Genomic DNA, 18,318 nt, shown 5'->3' on the forward strand with positions numbered 1-18,318 from the left:
AAAGTGAAGTCAGCTTTAAATAGACACAGGTGATCACCTTAATTAGGCACACCCAAGAAATCATGTGACAAATACTACTCGTGTAACAAATACAAGCTACAATTTTTTTAATCACTATAAAAATGACTTAATATCTAAATCCTCATTCAACCCTAAAGGTGACAAAGTATTTAAGGTATAAATCCAAAAACATTCCTTCTGTAATAATTATTATAAAATATGATAACCTTGTGAAATTTGACATTACTATATAGGCTACCCAATTAAATTCTCAATAATTTAATTTAATTCGTTATTTAGGAATTCAGTTGTAATTGACTTTATTAAACAATCTCCTTCTATTTCTAGGAACTGTATATAATCTATGAATGTGTGTATACGTTAGCTATTCAACACAAAATGTTTATTAGACTAGGATAAGGTTACAGTCTCTCCCATTTTTGTATACTGCAAAAAATACAAATATTCACCAAGTGTACAGCGTGCGCGTCACCCACCACTGGCGATGCGCGCGGCCGCCGCCACCACTAGCGCGCGCCGCCGTTGCTGCGGAATTGACGGGGCTGCCGTCGGCGCGAGAGCGGATACAGACACTCACCTAGAAAATAATGAACAACAAATTTGACGCGTGAGTAATCAAAACGACGCTGCACGTTAGCAGGGATTAGTCGTGCGTAAATGCAAATGTATGCGTTTCAAGCGTCTCTTTAACTTAGAGACCGTGAGAGAGAGGAAAGAGCGAGGGGGAAAAGAGGTGTGTCTAGAAGCTTTGGCATGGGCTGGGAGGTCACCATGTTTTAGTTGCATGATTGGACTCCTCTAAGATTTTGTGAAGGATTGCGTTTTAATGCATGCGGTGAATGCAGCATGCAAATACCCACTTCTATTCGCAGATCTGCATGCTCAGGGCCTCCAGGCCGAGGACGGATCACCGGGTTACGCGTGTGTGTGAGCAGCGGGGGCAGGTGCTCTGCGACCCCGGCTCAAACTCTTCTCTGCAGCCAGCTGGAATGGCATGAGGCGGTGTAGGCTGGTTGTAAACACGTGAGGGGTTGTGCATAAGCGAAACACGCTATACTGTACATGGCACGTGAAAACGAAACTACCATAAAATCATCTGTTACATAAGCAGCGTAATTTATAATGTTTGCAAACTTCTCATGCGCAGCCACTGACCATTATAATCGCAGGGTCAAATAAGGTAGTGCAGTCCGTCTCTGCAAACTCTGACAGAGCCTTTCCTTTGGCTAATAAAGTCGAGTTTATAATTCTCAGAGCCGTGGCTAAAGTATGATTTTGGTATCAGAAAATTAATAACGTGGTACTGAAAAAAAGTGTTCTTTCTAAAGTCAATTGCATGACTTAATTTAATATGTTTAATATATGTTGGCATATCTGAATTTTTAGCAACCATTACTCAGTTTTCAGTTTTTAACAATAAAAATGAAAATTCAGCTTTGCCATCACAGGAATTAATTAGATTTTAAAATCTATTCAAATAGAAAACTTTGTAAAATTGTATAAATGTATACAGTTGTTTACTGTATTTTTGGTCAAGTACCTGCAGTCTTAGTGAGCAGAAGATACTTATTTCTTATATGAATGATCACACAATCACAAAAATGGTTTTATAGTTGCTTTATTTTTTTGTTGGAGCCACTGCAATTATACAGTTACTGAAAAATAATATATTGTGAGTGGAATGAACCATTTTCTCTCTCTTTAAGCCTGAAAGATGATGACAGTGGAGATCACGACCAGGACAACTGCTCACCGAAAGATGGGGAGAAGGAAAAAAATGACGAAGAGGAGAAGGACTCAAACACTACCAAGAGAAAGGTATAGATAGATAGATAGATAGATAGATAGATAGATAGATAGATAGATAGGTCAATGCTGTGGTTATACTGTATAATTCATGGCAGTAAAGCTCACTTGAATTGATAGACAGAAATAAATCATATGTAAATTATAATAGATTGTTCCTTATAAATATGAGCTGCTTTACTTTTGCAGGCGGTGGTCCCAGGGGCTGGTGAGCACCCTCTTCAGTACAACTACACGTTCTGGTATTCTCGTCGCACACCAGGACGGCCAGCTAGCACACAGAGCTACGAACAGAACATTAAACAGATCGGCAGCTTTGCTTCGGTAACCTACTGACACACAAACTCACATCGACATATTTATTCAGACTCACTTAATGAAGATTCAAACACAGGGCACAGTGGGGGGTGAAGTTTTAGTCACATGATTGACAGCTCAACAGCTGCCCTGTGTTTGTAGGTGGAGCAGTTCTGGCGTTTTTATAGTCACATGATCCGACCGGATGATCTGACTGGTCACAGCGATTTCCACCTGTTTAAGGAGGGAATCAAACCCATGTGGGAGGTGAGTTGTGTCAGATCACATGTACTGTATGAATGCTTCTTTATGCTTGACAGAGAATAGAATTGGGGTTGTTTTATGTAGGATGATGCTAATAAGAGTGGAGGTAAATGGATCATTCGGCTTCGTAAAGGCCTGGCGTCACGCTGCTGGGAAAATCTGATCTTGGCCATGCTAGGCGAGCAGTTCATGGTGGGTGAGGAGATCTGTGGGGCCGTTGTGTCTGTTCGCTTCCAGGTACTGTGATATTCATGCAATAAAGCATGTATTTAAATAAATTTGTATCTTGTATAGAATGCAAATAGAACCATATTTGCTGAATATTATTTGTATAAAATAGCATACAGTGTAGTTTGCAGTTAGCAGTACGGCAGTTGTTAATTTAGAACATAGACGGCATTACACTCATTCTGTGTTCATGAGTGGAGCTGTTACATTGTAAATAATAGTTTTTCTGTATAGTCATAAATATTTGTGCTTTTGTTTGAAGGAGGATATCATTTCTATCTGGAATAAGACCGCAAGTGATCAGGCCACCACTGCTCGCATTAGAGACACCTTACGCAGAGTTCTCAACCTGCCGCCCAATACCATTATGGAGTATAAAACACACACCGATAGCATCAAGTGAGTTATACAACAGTAGACTCATATATTTATGTGTATAGTCAAACCTAAATTTATTCAGACACCTTCAACATTTCACACTCAAGAGTTAAACTGTGTCGGAACAAATTCATCTTGATAAAGTCAGATCAGATCTGTTTTTTTTTTTTTTTTTCAGTTTTATCGTTAGTCCAATGTATGAAGAATTTTTTGGGGTATAATATATCACAGTTTACTTTATTTTGCTATCCTCGCTTACAGACCATATTTTTCGGACTATAAGTCGCACCTGAGTATAAGTCGCATCAGTCCAAAAATACATCATGATGAGAAAAAAAACATATATAAGTCGCACTGGACTATAAGTCGCATTTGTTTAGAACCAAGAGAAAACATTACCGTCTACAGCCACGAGAGGGCGCTCTGTGTGTTCAGTGTAAACTACAGAAGCACAGAGCAGCATAGAGCGCCCACTCGTGGCTGTAGACGGTAATGTTTTCTCTTGGTTCATGTCTCTTAGTTCATTTCGGTTGGTTCATGTCAAATTAATTTTGATAAATAAGTCGCACCTGACTATAAGTCGCAGGACCAGCCAAACTATGAAAAAAAGTGCGACTTATAGTCTGGAAAATACGGTAAATGAACTAAAGTGTCCTGCACCCACAGTGTTGATATATTTGACAGTATTAATATATATAAAATGTTGTGTGTGTGTGATCTTTCAGAGCTTGGGAGGATTTCCATGGTCTAGTGAACGCAAGTGGAGGCCGCTAGTTTTTCATCTGAAGAGTGTGACAGGTATAAACTCTTGACTGACACGTAATCACTCACACTGGAGCTGCTCCGTTCTCTTTATGAGATACATGCAAGATTCATTCCCAACATGTTCATAACTGGGCAAAAGTACTACCTCTTTCTCCCCATCTAGATTGGCAAGTTAATTTTACCACCGAAGAGGCAGTTTCCGAGGAATTTACCAGTTTTAAAAAGAAAAACGATCGGGACGCCATGAAAAGTGTCAGCATGACAAATGTTTACTATTGAAGATCATCTGTTTTTACAATCATCCAAACCCCACATCACCTGAAAACTCACAGAAGAAGAAGAAGGAGGAACCAATTCATCAACATATGAACGAATGTTTTCCAGTCAGTCATTATTTGGTGGAGCTCTCAGAGGGACACAGCGGGACCACATAGTTCAGCCACTGTGACGTGAACTAATGGCTGGGAACTGCCACAACAACATGCCCTTGTGTAGTACAGTCACATTAACTGAATTATCATCTGAATAACACCGGCTCATAAAGATGGTCTGAGAGGAAGACAGGTTTCATTTAGGTCCCAATATTTACCAATGAGGTTGCAGGATGATGAGGATATTTTACTATAGTGCAGTATTTTAGCTACAGTGTTGAGTTGTTTTAAAATAGAACTGTTGTACAAAAAAAAAAAAAAAAATTATATTTCTAAATGTATTTGGAGAGCTCTATAATGGCTAACTTTTTATTTCTCCTGAGCTTAAAGAGTGTTAACCCAAAGGACAGTGCCCTATCAGGGATGGGTACCACGCTGCCTGATTCACTGTGCCTCCGGCAAATCACTGATTTTCAAGATCGCTCAACATCCTGGCACTCCGCTGGAGGAGACCACACTGGAGATGCGACTCTTGGGTCTCCAAGCCCTGTTTTAGAAATTACTCGGATGTTATCCAGACATGCTAACTAACAAACACTGATCTGTTCATGGAGGCTGCGTATCAAAACCTCCCTTGAATTTCAGTGCTGGACAGTTGTTTTTGAGGTACATAAAAATAAGTGGAAAGGAAAGGTTTTTAATTATGATTGATCATAGCAATAAATGTTGATTATGCATCTGCTGCTAATTTTCAGCTGTGGTGTGGCTCTGATTTGTTGGAAGTATTTCCATCTAGTATGATTTGAAGAGCATGAGTTGGACTTCACATCTACGTATGATTCTGACCTGAAATTTTTGGTTCTGAATGGGAATGAAGTCCTCATTAATTATAAAAACACCTTACACCAGAGTTCTCAACCTGCCTCCTAATACCATTATGAAGTATAAAACACTGATATATACAAATAGCAATAAATGAGTTGTACATTACACTCATATTTATGTGTATACAGTCAAACCAAAATGTATTCAGACACCTTAACACTTCACACTCAAGAGAGTTAAACTGTCAGAACAAATTTTTTCTTCTTTTTTTTTTCAGTTTTACTGGTAGTCCACTGTATGAAGAATTTAGTGGTAAAATATTTCAGTTTACTTAACTGTGGAAAATATTCAATTAGTAAATTTCCTTTAAGAAACAGGGCCTTAATCAAACTATGAAAAGCTGAATAGGCCATAAAAAATCTATCATTTCATTTAGTTTTTTTATTCTTTATTCATAATTTAACCTGTTTCTGGCCGTGAAAATAGTTGTGATACTATGGCGGGCATATAAACAATTATAAACTAACCCACAAACAACATTTCAAGAATCTTTATTAAATGCGAAAATAATACAGGTTTGTGACATATTGTAATATTATATATTTTTTATTACAAAAGCGTGCATTGAACATTTAACCCTGTAACCCTTACATTTATGGCTCATATGAAAGCTCATATTTAGGAACTTAGATTTGAAAGGAAAAAACACCTACATTTTATTCAAAGGCCAAAAAGTAAGATGAAACTCTAGAAGACTACTTAAAGACTACTGCATTTACATATAAGCTTTCACCCTTTATCTCACAGTATCTTAATAATTCTTAGTTTTATGATCAGAGCTCTATAGTTTTTTACAAACATATGATGCAAGGTCATATGATGATTGAGGACAAGTACTCTTTCCTAGATTTGACTGTGTTAAATCTTGACTGTGTTAATTGTTTAGTGGCTTAATTTGTGTATCAAATATGAAAAAGCTGTGTAGGTTTAATGTGTACTTCAATTTAGTGTGCAAATGTTCAGGTGTAGAGTGGCTTTGTATGAAGAGTCATGATCTTCACAACAGCTCAAATGTAGTTATCTCAGAAGAGCATCACCGATGCCGGTTCCTTGTAGTTGTCATAGAAACATGATGCAGTGTTCCATCTTGTCACCAGAGTTCTATATTGTTGGGTTCACACTTCACTTCTGAGCTGATGTCTTTCATGTCCTTCTTAGCTCATCTCAAAAAACATATGATTCTGCAAAAAAGAAAGAGATAAACGATAAATCTGTTACATATTAATACAATAGTGTGTGTGTGTGTGTGTGTGTGTGTGTGTGTGGTTGGCAACTCACCAGCAGGAAGGCAGCAGCAATTAACAGCACTTTGGTGTTCAAATTCATTCCTTGAGGTACTGAGAGAGAAAGAGATGTTGAAAATAGTCACACTAGAGTATATCACTCTAGCATCTACTATATATATATATATATATATATATATATATATATATATATATATAACTATACAATTTTTTACCATCCAGTCCAAAATATTCATGGTCCATGTTACATTCCTCATTATATCCAGGCCACCTTTTCCATATGCACCCGATATTCTCACCAATACTGGAAACCACCTGATGCCCCCAATGCATGAGAATAATTAGAAGAGAGTACAATTAGAGCTGCATGTAAAAGGTGGATGATATGAATGGGTTTTTGACCTTCAGCTCCTGCTCAGAGAGGCAGCGTGTATTGCAACAGGAGCCCTGGATTCTCACGGCTGAGATGCCCTCGGAGTCACAGACCTCGAAATACGGCGTGAACATGCTCCACCTGATAAAACACCTCAAGGCTTATAACAGTCTTCAAGCAGTGGATTTGGTTTTAGAAGACCGGATAAGAAGAGTTTTTTTTCTGAATCTAGTGATTGTTCATTTGTGTGCGACTGATATTATTTTAGCTTGATATGACCTGATGCTGAAAGGCTCGGTGTGTGACAACAAACAAACACGGCATGGTCTTTGTTCATGGCTGTCCTGAGAAGGAGGTCATGTTGATGGTTTCATCTCAGAACGTTCACCACATCTCTCCCTATTCAGTCTGAGAGAGGTTACTGGAGGGTTTTTGTTGGGTGCAGTTAGTAGAAACACAATGATGACCTTATCTGACAGAATAGTTGGCATCATGATGAAACATGATGTGGATGGCTCTGTCTGCATAATAGGTTTACAGTACAGGAGATTACATCACCATTATACAAGAGTTAGATTTAATTTGATTGGACCAGAGCAATGATACAGTAGTTAACTAAAACTAAAACCAATAATGAAAACCAATCAAATTAGTATCTCAGTGATACTAAAATAACACTGGATCTGAAACGCAGGCTGATATTTTATTATAACACTAAGATGTTTGCATCTAAATCTCACCGCTAATTGTTTTAAATGTCAATCACATGGCTTTTTCTTGTCTTTAAGTGTCTTATTCTTGCAGTGTGGATTAATATTCTAGCTGCATGAGAGTGAGATCTGGTTTGCTGTTGATCTCTACCTTTGGTGAACTGTCCCAATGAGCTCTCTCTGTGGTGTGTAGGCCCTCATTTCCATCAGGCAGCAGCCGAGCCAGCACATCTCTGCTCTCAGGGGCCTCTCAAAGAGGAAAACACACTCTGCATCCTTATCAAAGCCTTGTAGTGAACAGGCTCGAGCTGGACCGCAGCATTGCATACACATGCATGCGCTCTCTAACAAAGACGCAACACAAAAAGAGGTTTTGTGACATATCAGTTGTGCTCAAAGTTTATATGTGGCTGCATGTTTTGGTGGCTTTGAAAATGCAGTATAATCATCTTAAAGAGTGGCACACAATATCATCATTTAGCACATACAGTAGACTCTATTTCATATTTACCTTCCACAGCCACAAAGAGCTGGTCCCCGGTTTCAGTGGAGATGCTGTATGTTCTCCGGGCTACACACTGTGGACCTGAGACGTCACACAAATACAAAACCTTTATTAAACCTTACCATATTATATTAATTTATATACTGTGAGTATCTCAAACCAAGCCCAAGCTGTTCTACCTTTTATAAATAAGCATTTAAAATTGTAATTATTATAATTTACTTATTTATTTATTTACTTTAAACCATTATTTATTATTTATTTTATTAGTAGTATTTAATCCATTCTTATATGATGATTGGTGCTCAGGAAACATTTCTTATTATTATCAGTGTTAAAAATGATTGTGCTGCTTTATGCTTTTTGTGGTAATATTTATCTATTGCTATTTGTTGATGGGTAGAATGTTCAAAAGAAAAGTATAGAAATCTTTTGTAAAATTATAAATGTATTTACTGTCACTTTTAATAAATTGCATCCTTGCTGAATAAAAGTATTAATTACTTTTATTTTTAAAAGGACTGACCATGCACTTTTGAACCGTATAGTACATTTTAAATTATCTTAATTATATTTTTTCAAAGCCATTCAGTGTCTGTCTTTTAAATATATATATATATATATATATATATATATATATATATATATATATATATATATATATATATATAATTTAGTTTGAAGAGATAATAATAATAGGAACTTCATAATTTTTGTTGTCACCTTTAAAGTTGTTCTATTCAATACAAGTATTTTTCCTAAGAAAAATTGTCTATTAAACTGATTTGTAATATGGCAATTTATGTTTTTTATAAAATTTTAGAGATTTTTTTTTTATGTATGTATATATATATTTATTTTATAAATGTTTTATTCACCTTGCAGTTCTGGTCTGGCAGTAATATGAAGTCTTGTGACTGTTCTCAGAACAGACAGTTTTCCCAGTCTTTTACTGTCATTGTCTGTCTCTTTCCATCCAGGTCCTCCGTTCTGTCTTCTTGTCCTGCCAGTATCCCGGAGCACAGGAGTGAGGTCCTGCGTGTCTGTAGTAGGTCTAATCTGCCTGTGGAAAGCTCTGAAGAGCATGTCAATATGTTTCTCCCTTTCCAGACCAAAAGGAAGAGGCTGAGTGGTCAAAGATGGGGAGGCCTGGTTGGAAGAGAGAGAAAACACAGGAGGTAAAATCATGGCATGTGAAAGCCAAAGTAAATATTTGTCAAATGTCACTGAAAACCAGTGTGAACGGTCATCTGCAACCCATTTCATTTTGTCATAAAAACAGGATATTAGAATGTCTAAATGTGAGTTTACTAAAACAATGCTTAAATAACCACTTTGTATAAAGAGAAAAAAATATATAAATGTAATATAATGATTAAAAAAGATTAAAATAAAATTTGTATACACTATAAAACCAGAATAAATGAGTATAAAAAGTAATAATTTTATTACATTTTTTAAATAATTTATCTTTGCAAAAAGTGTTTTATAACTGTAATATAACTTATAATCTGTTTATATAATACCCATAAAATAATATAAAAACAATGCCTAAAATTAATAATGAAAACATTACTAAAAATTATTTAATTGTATTTAAGAAACAATTTACTTATTATTTTATACATTATTTACTATTATTCATATTATTTAATAACACAATAATCTATATATTATTGCATATGCTAATTATTTAAAAGATGTATTAATATTAAAATTAAGACTTTTACATACCAAAAATAAATCTAAATAAAATAAATAAACAAGGCCATTTTTGATTCTAATAAGTTTTTTTTTCTTTTTGTGAGAAAGCTTTTCTAGAAATTGTTAAAAATAGCAACAAATTAAAGAAAAGGGGAAAATTTAAATAATAACTTTATATTAATAATGTTGAATCTTTAGTCTTTTCTGCATCATTCGACTCTAGATGCACTCTTCTTGTTTTTTGAAAGCTTGTGATTAAGCCATAATTTGTTGAATAGCTATGCTTACTATACATAATTTGTTGTGTAAAGACACTTTATGACACGAATCAATACCAATTCAGCTGCTAAATAGACACATCAACAACATATCTTACCATTTCAGTTCCTGAGGTCTTTGTGGCTGCTGGGCAGGTGCAGAAGTGACGGGATAAGGGTTTCCTTTACTGAGAAGCTTCAAACACTGTGTTAGTAGTTGTAATGCTACTCCTACACTGAACACCCACCTCCTGCCCTGCTCTCTCCTTCCCGGATCTGCTCTTTGTCAGACAGAAAAGTACCAGTCAGCCATGTAATTAAGATCCTCCTCAAGTTAGTGGGGGGTAGAGGACTAACCTGAAACAATTCATTTGATTTCTTGCAGAAGATCATCATTTACGTGTATAAATTTACCGTTTTTATTTTCAGCAAAGCATCAACTGTTGAATCACTACACAGAATTAAAGTTGATAAAGAAATTGACAGGCAATAACAAGCAAATAATATGACATTCATATTCATCCACATCTCATCAAAGCCAATTCAAGTTTCAAATGACTTCGGATCCAGCCAGCTCTCTTCTCTGGAGACCTTCGATCACTTTTGTAAACATGAAGCACTACTAAATTAAAATGCAGAGAGCTTGCCATATTTTAGAACAATCTGATGGCTTTTCGTCTCCAGAGTTTGTTTTCGTCTTCAACAAAGTCCTCTAGACTTCTGCTGGAGTTTCTCTGAGTCTGAGGTTTTTAACTTGCATTCAGCCTGTGATGTCTCCAGATGAGATTTCAGGCAGGTATTTTTTAGGGTCTCCAGGGAAGGGCTGAGATGGGGCCTGGTTGAAATGTCCCATCAGGAAGATTCCGATGGTGCCCAATATAAACAGTAGCGCCATGACGATGAAGCACATCCTGTCAATCACTCTGGCAACCAGAAACCATTCTTCATTTTCCTGCAGAGTGAGAAGAAAGGATGACTGGAATTTAGACGTCAACACTAGTTTTTCAGGGGTTGGTAAGTTAAGCCCAAACACAAACATCCACTGTTCTTGTGTAAATAAGAGACACTTTCAGCCTCATGTTTGGAGAATTCTGGAACAGCCACTTACACTTTGAAAGTCATTTTGGTGCTTGGCACTTTCAGCATTGTGTTTACAGGAAGACACACACTGATGCACTTCTGATGAAGCTGAAGCCAAACTGGATTCTAGATCCTGTGCTGTGTTCCCTCCCAGACCATTTTCTGAGGTCAGACCACAAAAAAGCTAATTTAAGGCCAGAAACCATATGGCAAAAAAAAATAATAATATATATATATATATATATATATATAGTATTATTTATTATATGATAATGTGTATATATATATATATATTACTCAAAAATGTTAGACTGAATGCACTGTAAGTTGCTTTGGATAAAAGCATCTGCTAAATGCATTAATTTAATTTTTTATTTAATAAAAATAATAAACATTTTATTTAAAAAAATCTTACTGACCCCAACCTTTTGAAAAGTAGTGTATATAATTTGTTCCGAGTTGTTAACTCACGTATTTTCTCTAAAGTGTTCTTCAGCAGCCCCTTTCTCTCCTTCAGTCAACTGAACATCAGCTCTGAGCGTGCTGTTCTGAACATGTTTTCATCAGCCTTTGCTATTAATCCCAAAGAGCTTCGTCTCTTGCGGTGAAGTGGAGTGCCGTTGCCCAGAGCAAACGTTTTAAAATCCCCTTCCTCCTGCTCTGGTGTCCAGTGCTGCATCGTCATCCTCAGCAGATGAGGAAGCATATTCAGAAAGACCTGAGTAGCCCCAAAATGGAGGGAAAAGCGATTATGTAGCTTCCATGTATAATAATAACTTTTTCATTATGTCTTTATGGATTGGACAAAAAGCCTAAAGATGGTTAGATCGTTCTGTTGTACCTTTCTGATGTTGTTGCTCATGGGGTGGGTGTTGGGGGTTCGCACAGAAACATTCAACACCACCACACAGTTCATCACAGTTATTGTGGTCACCGACATCACAAACAGCAGATACCTGCCAAAAGAGCACAAGTTTCTCTAGAAAATGTGTGCTGGAACACACACTAGTGTATATAAACTGTTTATCTTATGTTGCACACATTGAATACAAGTTTATCAGAAACTGCTGAAAAGGTGTGATGAGTGAATAAAAACGCAGACTCACTTTCCGATGAGAGGAACAGCTTGGGAAGTTTCTGGAACTTTCTTGGCAATAAGGAACAGGAAGACAGTCCGACCGAGCAGGATTGCAATGGTCATAGCACATTTCTGTCCTCCAGCTATTATACACAAACATCCAATTCAACATACTGATCACAAATATGCTGATGAACTGAATGATAACGTCTCCTGATTTGTTAGGTTAAAGTCTTACTGTAAAAATGAATCATTCACTTCATGTTGATTATCATGAAGCAAATTAGTTCATGTTAAAGCCATCTGCTATTGTCCCCACTGGTCAATGGTTTTGGATGACATTATTAGCCACGCCATGTTTAATCCCAATAAAAAAAAAAACTTTCTACAAATGTAAGAACTCGCTGAAATAGAAAGCTGTGCATTGCGACACCTGTTAGCATCCACTGGAGTCTGACCTTTGGCCGGCAGGAAGTAGACAAGTAACCCGAGGGATGAGAAGAGGACACAGGGCACGATGATATTGATATTAGATTTACCTTGTGTATACACACTCATTCAGACTTTACCACATGCAGTATACACACACATGCACATTTACCAGAGAAATGAGGTTGGTGAGGGTCATCTTGATCTTCACATCAGTGATGTCACCATAGTTCTCCATAGGTCGCATGTTCTTGTTGTATCCACCATTAGATCTCTGTGCAGAGATCCTTCTAGATTACAGATCACACCTGAAACACACAGGACGTCAATCTAATCCCTCATTTTATTATACCTCAAAAAAGAAAATAATAATAAATAATGATAATAATAATAATAATTTGTTCACTTTTATTTCAATTTAATTGAGGAAAGCTCTTCCACACAATTAGTTAAGGTCATATGAAAAGTATAATGTTTTGTTGAATATCACTACTAACAACAACAGCTTTGAATGTTTACTGTAAAAAAATGATTGCTGCAATTAGAACAGAAATGGGAAGACCCAAAAATTATGTCATTAATTAACTAAAAATATTGCATTTAATTAATTTCTATAAAATTGAATTCAGTTCTGTGAAAAGTGGATTTTCATATTTTCATTTCATGTTTTCAATTTTGGTCTTGGACCAGTTGGAGATGTTTTGAATGTATGTATTCCCCCCTCTTCTATTATGTATTGTAATGAAATTCATACATGTATTAAGCGTGACTTATGTGTCCAAATACCAGCTGGGCCCTGGGAATTTTTTTTTTTGGTCTCTTTGTTCTTCCCAATTCTTTTAAGAATAGTCTTCATGCTAAACTTTAGTCTTGGTTTGTGTACACACACATTACATCTTTACAATTAAAATAATCTCTTTATTACTAAATATATATATTTATGTAATTATGTAATGCTAGTGTAAATCAACAAAAATTTAACCCCCTATTTCCCGCCCTCTTTGCTGACACTCAGTTCTCTAGCTTTAACACTTTATAAAGGCAACGTGTGAACATGTAAAAACCAGTGGTTTCATGAAGAATTTGTCCACTAGACCAAACCCATGCTGAATCACTGAAAATTTCACAAGGTCACAATCCATGCCCCTTTGTGCATAACAAACCCCTCAGAACTCAGAAGAACACACCATATTACCTGAGAATAAGAGTGTTAGAAGGCTCCATAACCAGATGGTTTTTGAGGAAGAGATCAGTTCCAGGCTAAAATCCTCAGAGCAGCATTAGTGAAGAAGGGCTCTCCAGCTGTGTGTGTGCGTGTGTGTGTGAGGGAAACACAGTTGTTTAGGAATGGGAAGGGTTACAGGAAAAATAGGTGTGGTTCCAAACTTGAATCCTCATTGTTATTTTCAGAAAGTCCACAGATTCTGTACCCATACAGTTCCTCACATTTTCAGCTGTCACTTTACACACATGCATGTGCGCGCATACACATAGCGAAGACCTCAAAGCGATGTCACTGGAAGCTAGTAGTTTTCTCTCTGTCTGTTTTTTCTCTGATGTCAAGCAGAGAGATAAGGTTAGAGTATTTCCCACAAGTCGGTGCACAGATGGTGTCCCAGGCATGATTTGTGGAAGGATGTGTGTCATCAGCTGTCATGTGTTCATCTCTGTCTAAATATTGTCATCTGAGGTGACAAAGATGGTCAATACACCATAAATTCCTTCATTTACAAATGGGGCTGGTTTAGATTTCAATTAGGATCTAATCTATATTTTAGGATGTCTTGGAGATACATCAAATTAGAAACCTTGATACTTATCCATTTTTTTTTTTTTGAAAATGCAGTCATTATCTTTTTTTAGGGGAATAAAAATGTTTTTTTAGAGGCAATTAATCATTCACTCAGTTGAATCATTAAAAAACACTTTTTGGTTCAAGAAACATCAATGCTTTATGTTACTTGGATACATGAAAAAGTTGTTTCTGCTTTGGATGATTTTGGAACTATTTTAGTTGGTGGAACAAACAAGACAATAACTGGTAATATGAAAATATTTTTATTTTGTATTTTTATTACAGAACTGTTGCTGCTGGTTCACCTCGGTTCTACTGTAAAGGAACAGATCAAACAAACAAATATGAAAACAGACAGACAGGCAGACAGATAACCAGACAGAGAGATAGACTAACAAATGAACACACAATCTGGAAGGATTGATGGTTGGAAAGATAGACAGATATTTGAAATTGAATAAACAAATAAACGAAAGATAGGGATTGATGGATTGATGCTTTAATCGACATGGTTTGTTGTTGAAAAAACATGAATTTCATGATGTTTGACATGATGTTTAAAGTCTGAGTAAAGGAAACAAGGGATCATAATATCTGATCATAGACAGAGAGCTCAGAAATATCATGTGTTGCCACCCTGCACCTCTACAATCCTTACTGATGAGAGTTGGGGTTTATTTTTAACACTTTGGAATTTTGGAATGACGGATTCTAGACTGGTTGTTTGTATGAGGATCAGAGATACAGGTCTTATTACTACAAAATAATTCCATATAATTCCATTATAATAGAACAGAATAGAATAGAATAGAATACTTTGGACTGGTACTACTTGTTTATTTGTGATTGCCAAGAGATGGATTAAAATGAAATTCTAGGCTAAAGTGTGATAAGAGCAAGTGCTTCCAAACCTGTCAATCATTACGTAACAGCTGTTTGCATCACTACTATGACAGTTCTTCTGGCATCAACCACCCCATCTCATGCATTATTTCTGTCTATTCATAATTCCAGTGGGGCTTTTAGTAATTGAGTCTTGAATCATACTCAAGGAATTATATAAACATGCAAACCCATGAAACTATAGTTGATTGGCACTGTAAGTGAATTTACATTACTCTGAATAAATCACGTAAGCATGCTTCTTACAGGGGAACATACTAGAATCTTTTAATGCTAATTTTGAAGCCCAGAGGGTTGTCATCAGCTCCAGATCAAGAATCAGAATTAAACTGTATGTTAGAAATCTAGGGACACCTGTCGCTGAACAGCACAATAAGCACAGTACCCATATGCTGAAACACCTCAGAAATTAAATCTGAGCCAAACAAAAAGGCCCCCCTGAGTTTCCAGCACTGCTTTCCGCTGACAGAGATGTTCAGCTGCCATGAACTAACATGATCATAGCAAGCGCGGTTTCAGTGGAGGCATTTAATTAGGGTGATTTCTCACACCAATTTCTTCCCTTTTTTATCTTGTCCAAATCTAATAAATCTAATAGAAATAAATAATAAATCTAATAAATCTAACAGAAATGTTACATGAAATATATGGCTGGGGGTTTCTTTCAAAACTGATGAGTTTCAGCGGTGATTCACCTGAACACCTCTGATTGGCCATTGCATTCCTAAGTTCAACAGATTTGTGTGTGATTGGTTAAAATGCGCAACACTAAAATACGGTGCAACGTGAGAAGATCTTAATTCGATGCCACAATCGTCACTGTCTGTTCATTTTCACTTTGTTAGTAACAGACGTAATAGATTTAATTTGTTTGTGCAGGGGCTTTTTTGTCCAATTTAGGGGCATTTTTGCCCCAAGTTCCCATTGCCCCAGCCTTACACAAGCTCCGCCCATATATTAAAAAGCTCAAATACTTTTTTTTCTCAATATGTGTGTTTGGTTCTTATTTTGTATAAAAATTTTGTCATAAAGTCATTGAGTGCTTTTTAAAAAGAAAAAAATAAAGAAAGACCTGACAAGCTCATAAATATAAAGACAAAATTTATTTAAATAGTTAAATCTTCGACTCCATTTAATTTTTTAGCAATTTGTTTTCATACAAAAAATACAAAGTAATACAAATAAATATATAACAAACATCAAATACCATATCTGTACAGTTTGCAGCTCAGACAGGAGGATCAACCTCTGTCCCTGGGAAATAAATTAAATCGGGGTGAACATATTGCCATGTCAGTCCAGTCTCAGTACACAGTGACCAGCTTCATCCTCCAGAAAAGTGTTAGCTGTCCTGTGATGACTTTAGAAAGAAGGTCTCATCCAATCATTTCCATAGCAGCAGGTGATGTCACATGAGAAAGTTTAGGACGTAATAATATATACAAGTGTGTTTTACGTTTTGAGAGCATCAATGGCGACGGCAATGATGCGTGGCATGCTGCGATAGAACGCTTCATTCTCCAAACCCACCAAGCTGTAAAAGGTCAAAGGTCGCCCGCCAACAGTGGCCTTGATCCGTGATTGGTACAAACCACGATCATTCTTAGAATTCAGGTCAACCAGCACCTGAGATGATGAACACACACAATGAAACATATGCAGAATTAAAATACAACACCACACAAACATAACATACATTACAAACATGTGGGCTGAGTAGAAATACAATTTTGTTGAAATGTATCTTTTTTTTTAACAAAGAATTAAATTAATCTTACGTGAAGGTACTGTGAAGGGCATTTATTATGTTTATGTGTGTGTATGTGTGTATGTGTGTATATACATATATATATATATGGGCGGAGCTTGTGTAAGGCTGGGGCCATGGGAACTTGGGGCAAAAATGCCACTAATTTGGACAAAAAGGCCCCTGCACAAACAAATTAAAGTTGTTGTTTTTTTTACTTCAAATTCATCAAAGAATCCTGAAATATCTAAATATTAAGCAGCACAACTGTTTTCAACATTGATTATAAGAAGAAATGTTTCTTGAGCAGCAAATCAGCATATTAGTATTATGTGACACTGAAGACTGGATTAATGGCTGGTGAAAATTCAGCTTTGCCGTTAGAAAAGAGTTCATTTAAATTGTCACATTATATTTCATAATATTGTTTTTTTTTACTTTATTTTAAACCAAATAAATGTACGCATAAGAGACTACTTAAAAAAAAAAACAGACTGAAAACTTTTAAACAGTAGTGTCTGTTCTATAATCCAATACAACTTCTGTAAATATATACTTGAATGATCTGTCTGTCTGTCAAAACATGTACATAAAGTATCATATATTTTACTTGCAAATGAAATCTAGAAACTTCTACGACCCACACAGACTCACTTCCTGGAAGATCATGTTGATGTTGTTCGATGGAACAGCCAGGATCCAGTTGTACATCACTTTGGTGGTGCTGACCAGCTGAGCGGATTCAGTTACTCCTGAGCAAACTGCAAAACACAAAGAACAAAGCCTTGAAACACAACAGTAAATAATAAAAACTCACATTCCTTCAAATACATTTAATATTAACCTCATATTCCTTTTCAAATCAAATGAATGGATAGAAACGCTAAATTAAATGAGAAATAGTACCTTTGTCATTGGCTCCTCGTATCTGTCTCTTGTGTAGATCTCTCTTTCTCCTCCACAGGATCTCTGAAACAATTATTAGTCTATTAGTCTGGATATTCATGGTAAATGGTATACAAATAGTTGTTGTTGTTATTTTTTAAATAAAAAAGCAATAGTTATTATTTTTAATAATAATATTATTATTAATAAAATATTATATAAATATAACATTGAAGCTAAAAAAACTCAAGATTGTATTTTTGTTCAATCATTTACATTCATTCTTTGCTTAAAATATATATTATTTGAGATCCACAGGGGTCTAAACGGTGGTAAGGAGCCTATACTGCAGGTTGAGAAAATTATAGTTATTGCAAAAAAGGTTTCCTGTTATTGTTTTTCAATATTCTGCTATATTAACACTTACTTTTGAAGAGTGGCTGTTGAAGCAGGGGCATCTGGGTAGGGACAGAATCAGACGGCTCCAGAGTCTTGAGTTTCGGTGGTTGTGTGGAAGGTTCCAAAGATCTGGTTGTTGTATCTATATGATCCTGAGGGGATGCTGTCATCACCGGACTTCCTGTAACACTTCC

At 36.1% G+C, this 18,318-nt stretch overlaps 4 protein-coding genes across 4 annotated transcripts; 1 reads left to right on the forward strand and 3 right to left on the reverse strand.

Annotated features, from left to right (window-relative positions):
- Positions 1–489: 489 nt before the first annotated feature.
- Positions 490–4,884, forward strand: LOC113114233 (eukaryotic translation initiation factor 4E type 2-like). Its single transcript, XM_026281080.1, has 8 exons — positions 490–628; positions 1,728–1,839; positions 2,017–2,151; positions 2,287–2,391; positions 2,473–2,625; positions 2,879–3,015; positions 3,720–3,792; positions 3,923–4,884. Exons 1-7 carry the CDS (start codon positions 609–611, stop codon positions 3,766–3,768), a joined length of 711 nt encoding a protein of 236 aa, XP_026136865.1. The 5' UTR covers positions 490–608; the 3' UTR covers positions 3,769–3,792; positions 3,923–4,884.
- Positions 4,885–5,905: 1,021 nt separating this feature from the next.
- On the reverse strand, positions 5,906–10,990 carry LOC113114226 (phospholipid scramblase family member 5). The gene is made up of 9 exons (XM_026281068.1): positions 10,917–10,990; positions 9,928–10,760; positions 8,726–8,996; positions 7,854–7,928; positions 7,494–7,686; positions 6,662–6,773; positions 6,475–6,574; positions 6,294–6,352; positions 5,906–6,196 (listed from the first exon to the last, which is right to left on the reverse strand). The coding sequence occupies exons 2-9, from the start codon at positions 9,928–9,930 to the stop codon at positions 6,170–6,172; spliced, it is 840 nt and encodes a 279-aa protein (XP_026136853.1). The 5' UTR covers positions 9,931–10,760; positions 10,917–10,990; the 3' UTR covers positions 5,906–6,169.
- Positions 10,991–11,378: 388 nt separating this feature from the next.
- Positions 11,379–12,435, reverse strand: LOC113114237 (acetylcholine receptor subunit gamma-like). Its single transcript, XM_026281094.1, has 3 exons — positions 11,995–12,435; positions 11,730–11,844; positions 11,379–11,606 (listed from the first exon to the last, which is right to left on the reverse strand). The coding sequence occupies exons 1-3, from the start codon at positions 12,087–12,089 to the stop codon at positions 11,406–11,408; spliced, it is 411 nt and encodes a 136-aa protein (XP_026136879.1). The 5' UTR covers positions 12,090–12,435; the 3' UTR covers positions 11,379–11,405.
- A 3,790-nt stretch (positions 12,436–16,225) lies between these two features.
- Positions 16,226–18,310, reverse strand: LOC113110559 (serine protease 56-like). The gene is made up of 4 exons (XM_026274691.1): positions 18,153–18,310; positions 17,747–17,809; positions 17,495–17,601; positions 16,226–16,719 (listed from the first exon to the last, which is right to left on the reverse strand). Exons 1-4 carry the CDS (start codon positions 18,292–18,294, stop codon positions 16,546–16,548), a joined length of 486 nt encoding a protein of 161 aa, XP_026130476.1. The 5' UTR covers positions 18,295–18,310; the 3' UTR covers positions 16,226–16,545.
- Between the last annotated feature and the right edge of the window lie 8 nt (positions 18,311–18,318).

Source organism: Carassius auratus, chromosome 2 (assembly GCF_003368295.1).
Source record: "Carassius auratus strain Wakin chromosome 2, ASM336829v1, whole genome shotgun sequence".
In the NCBI taxonomy this organism is placed as follows: Eukaryota; Metazoa; Chordata; class Actinopteri; order Cypriniformes; family Cyprinidae; genus Carassius; species Carassius auratus.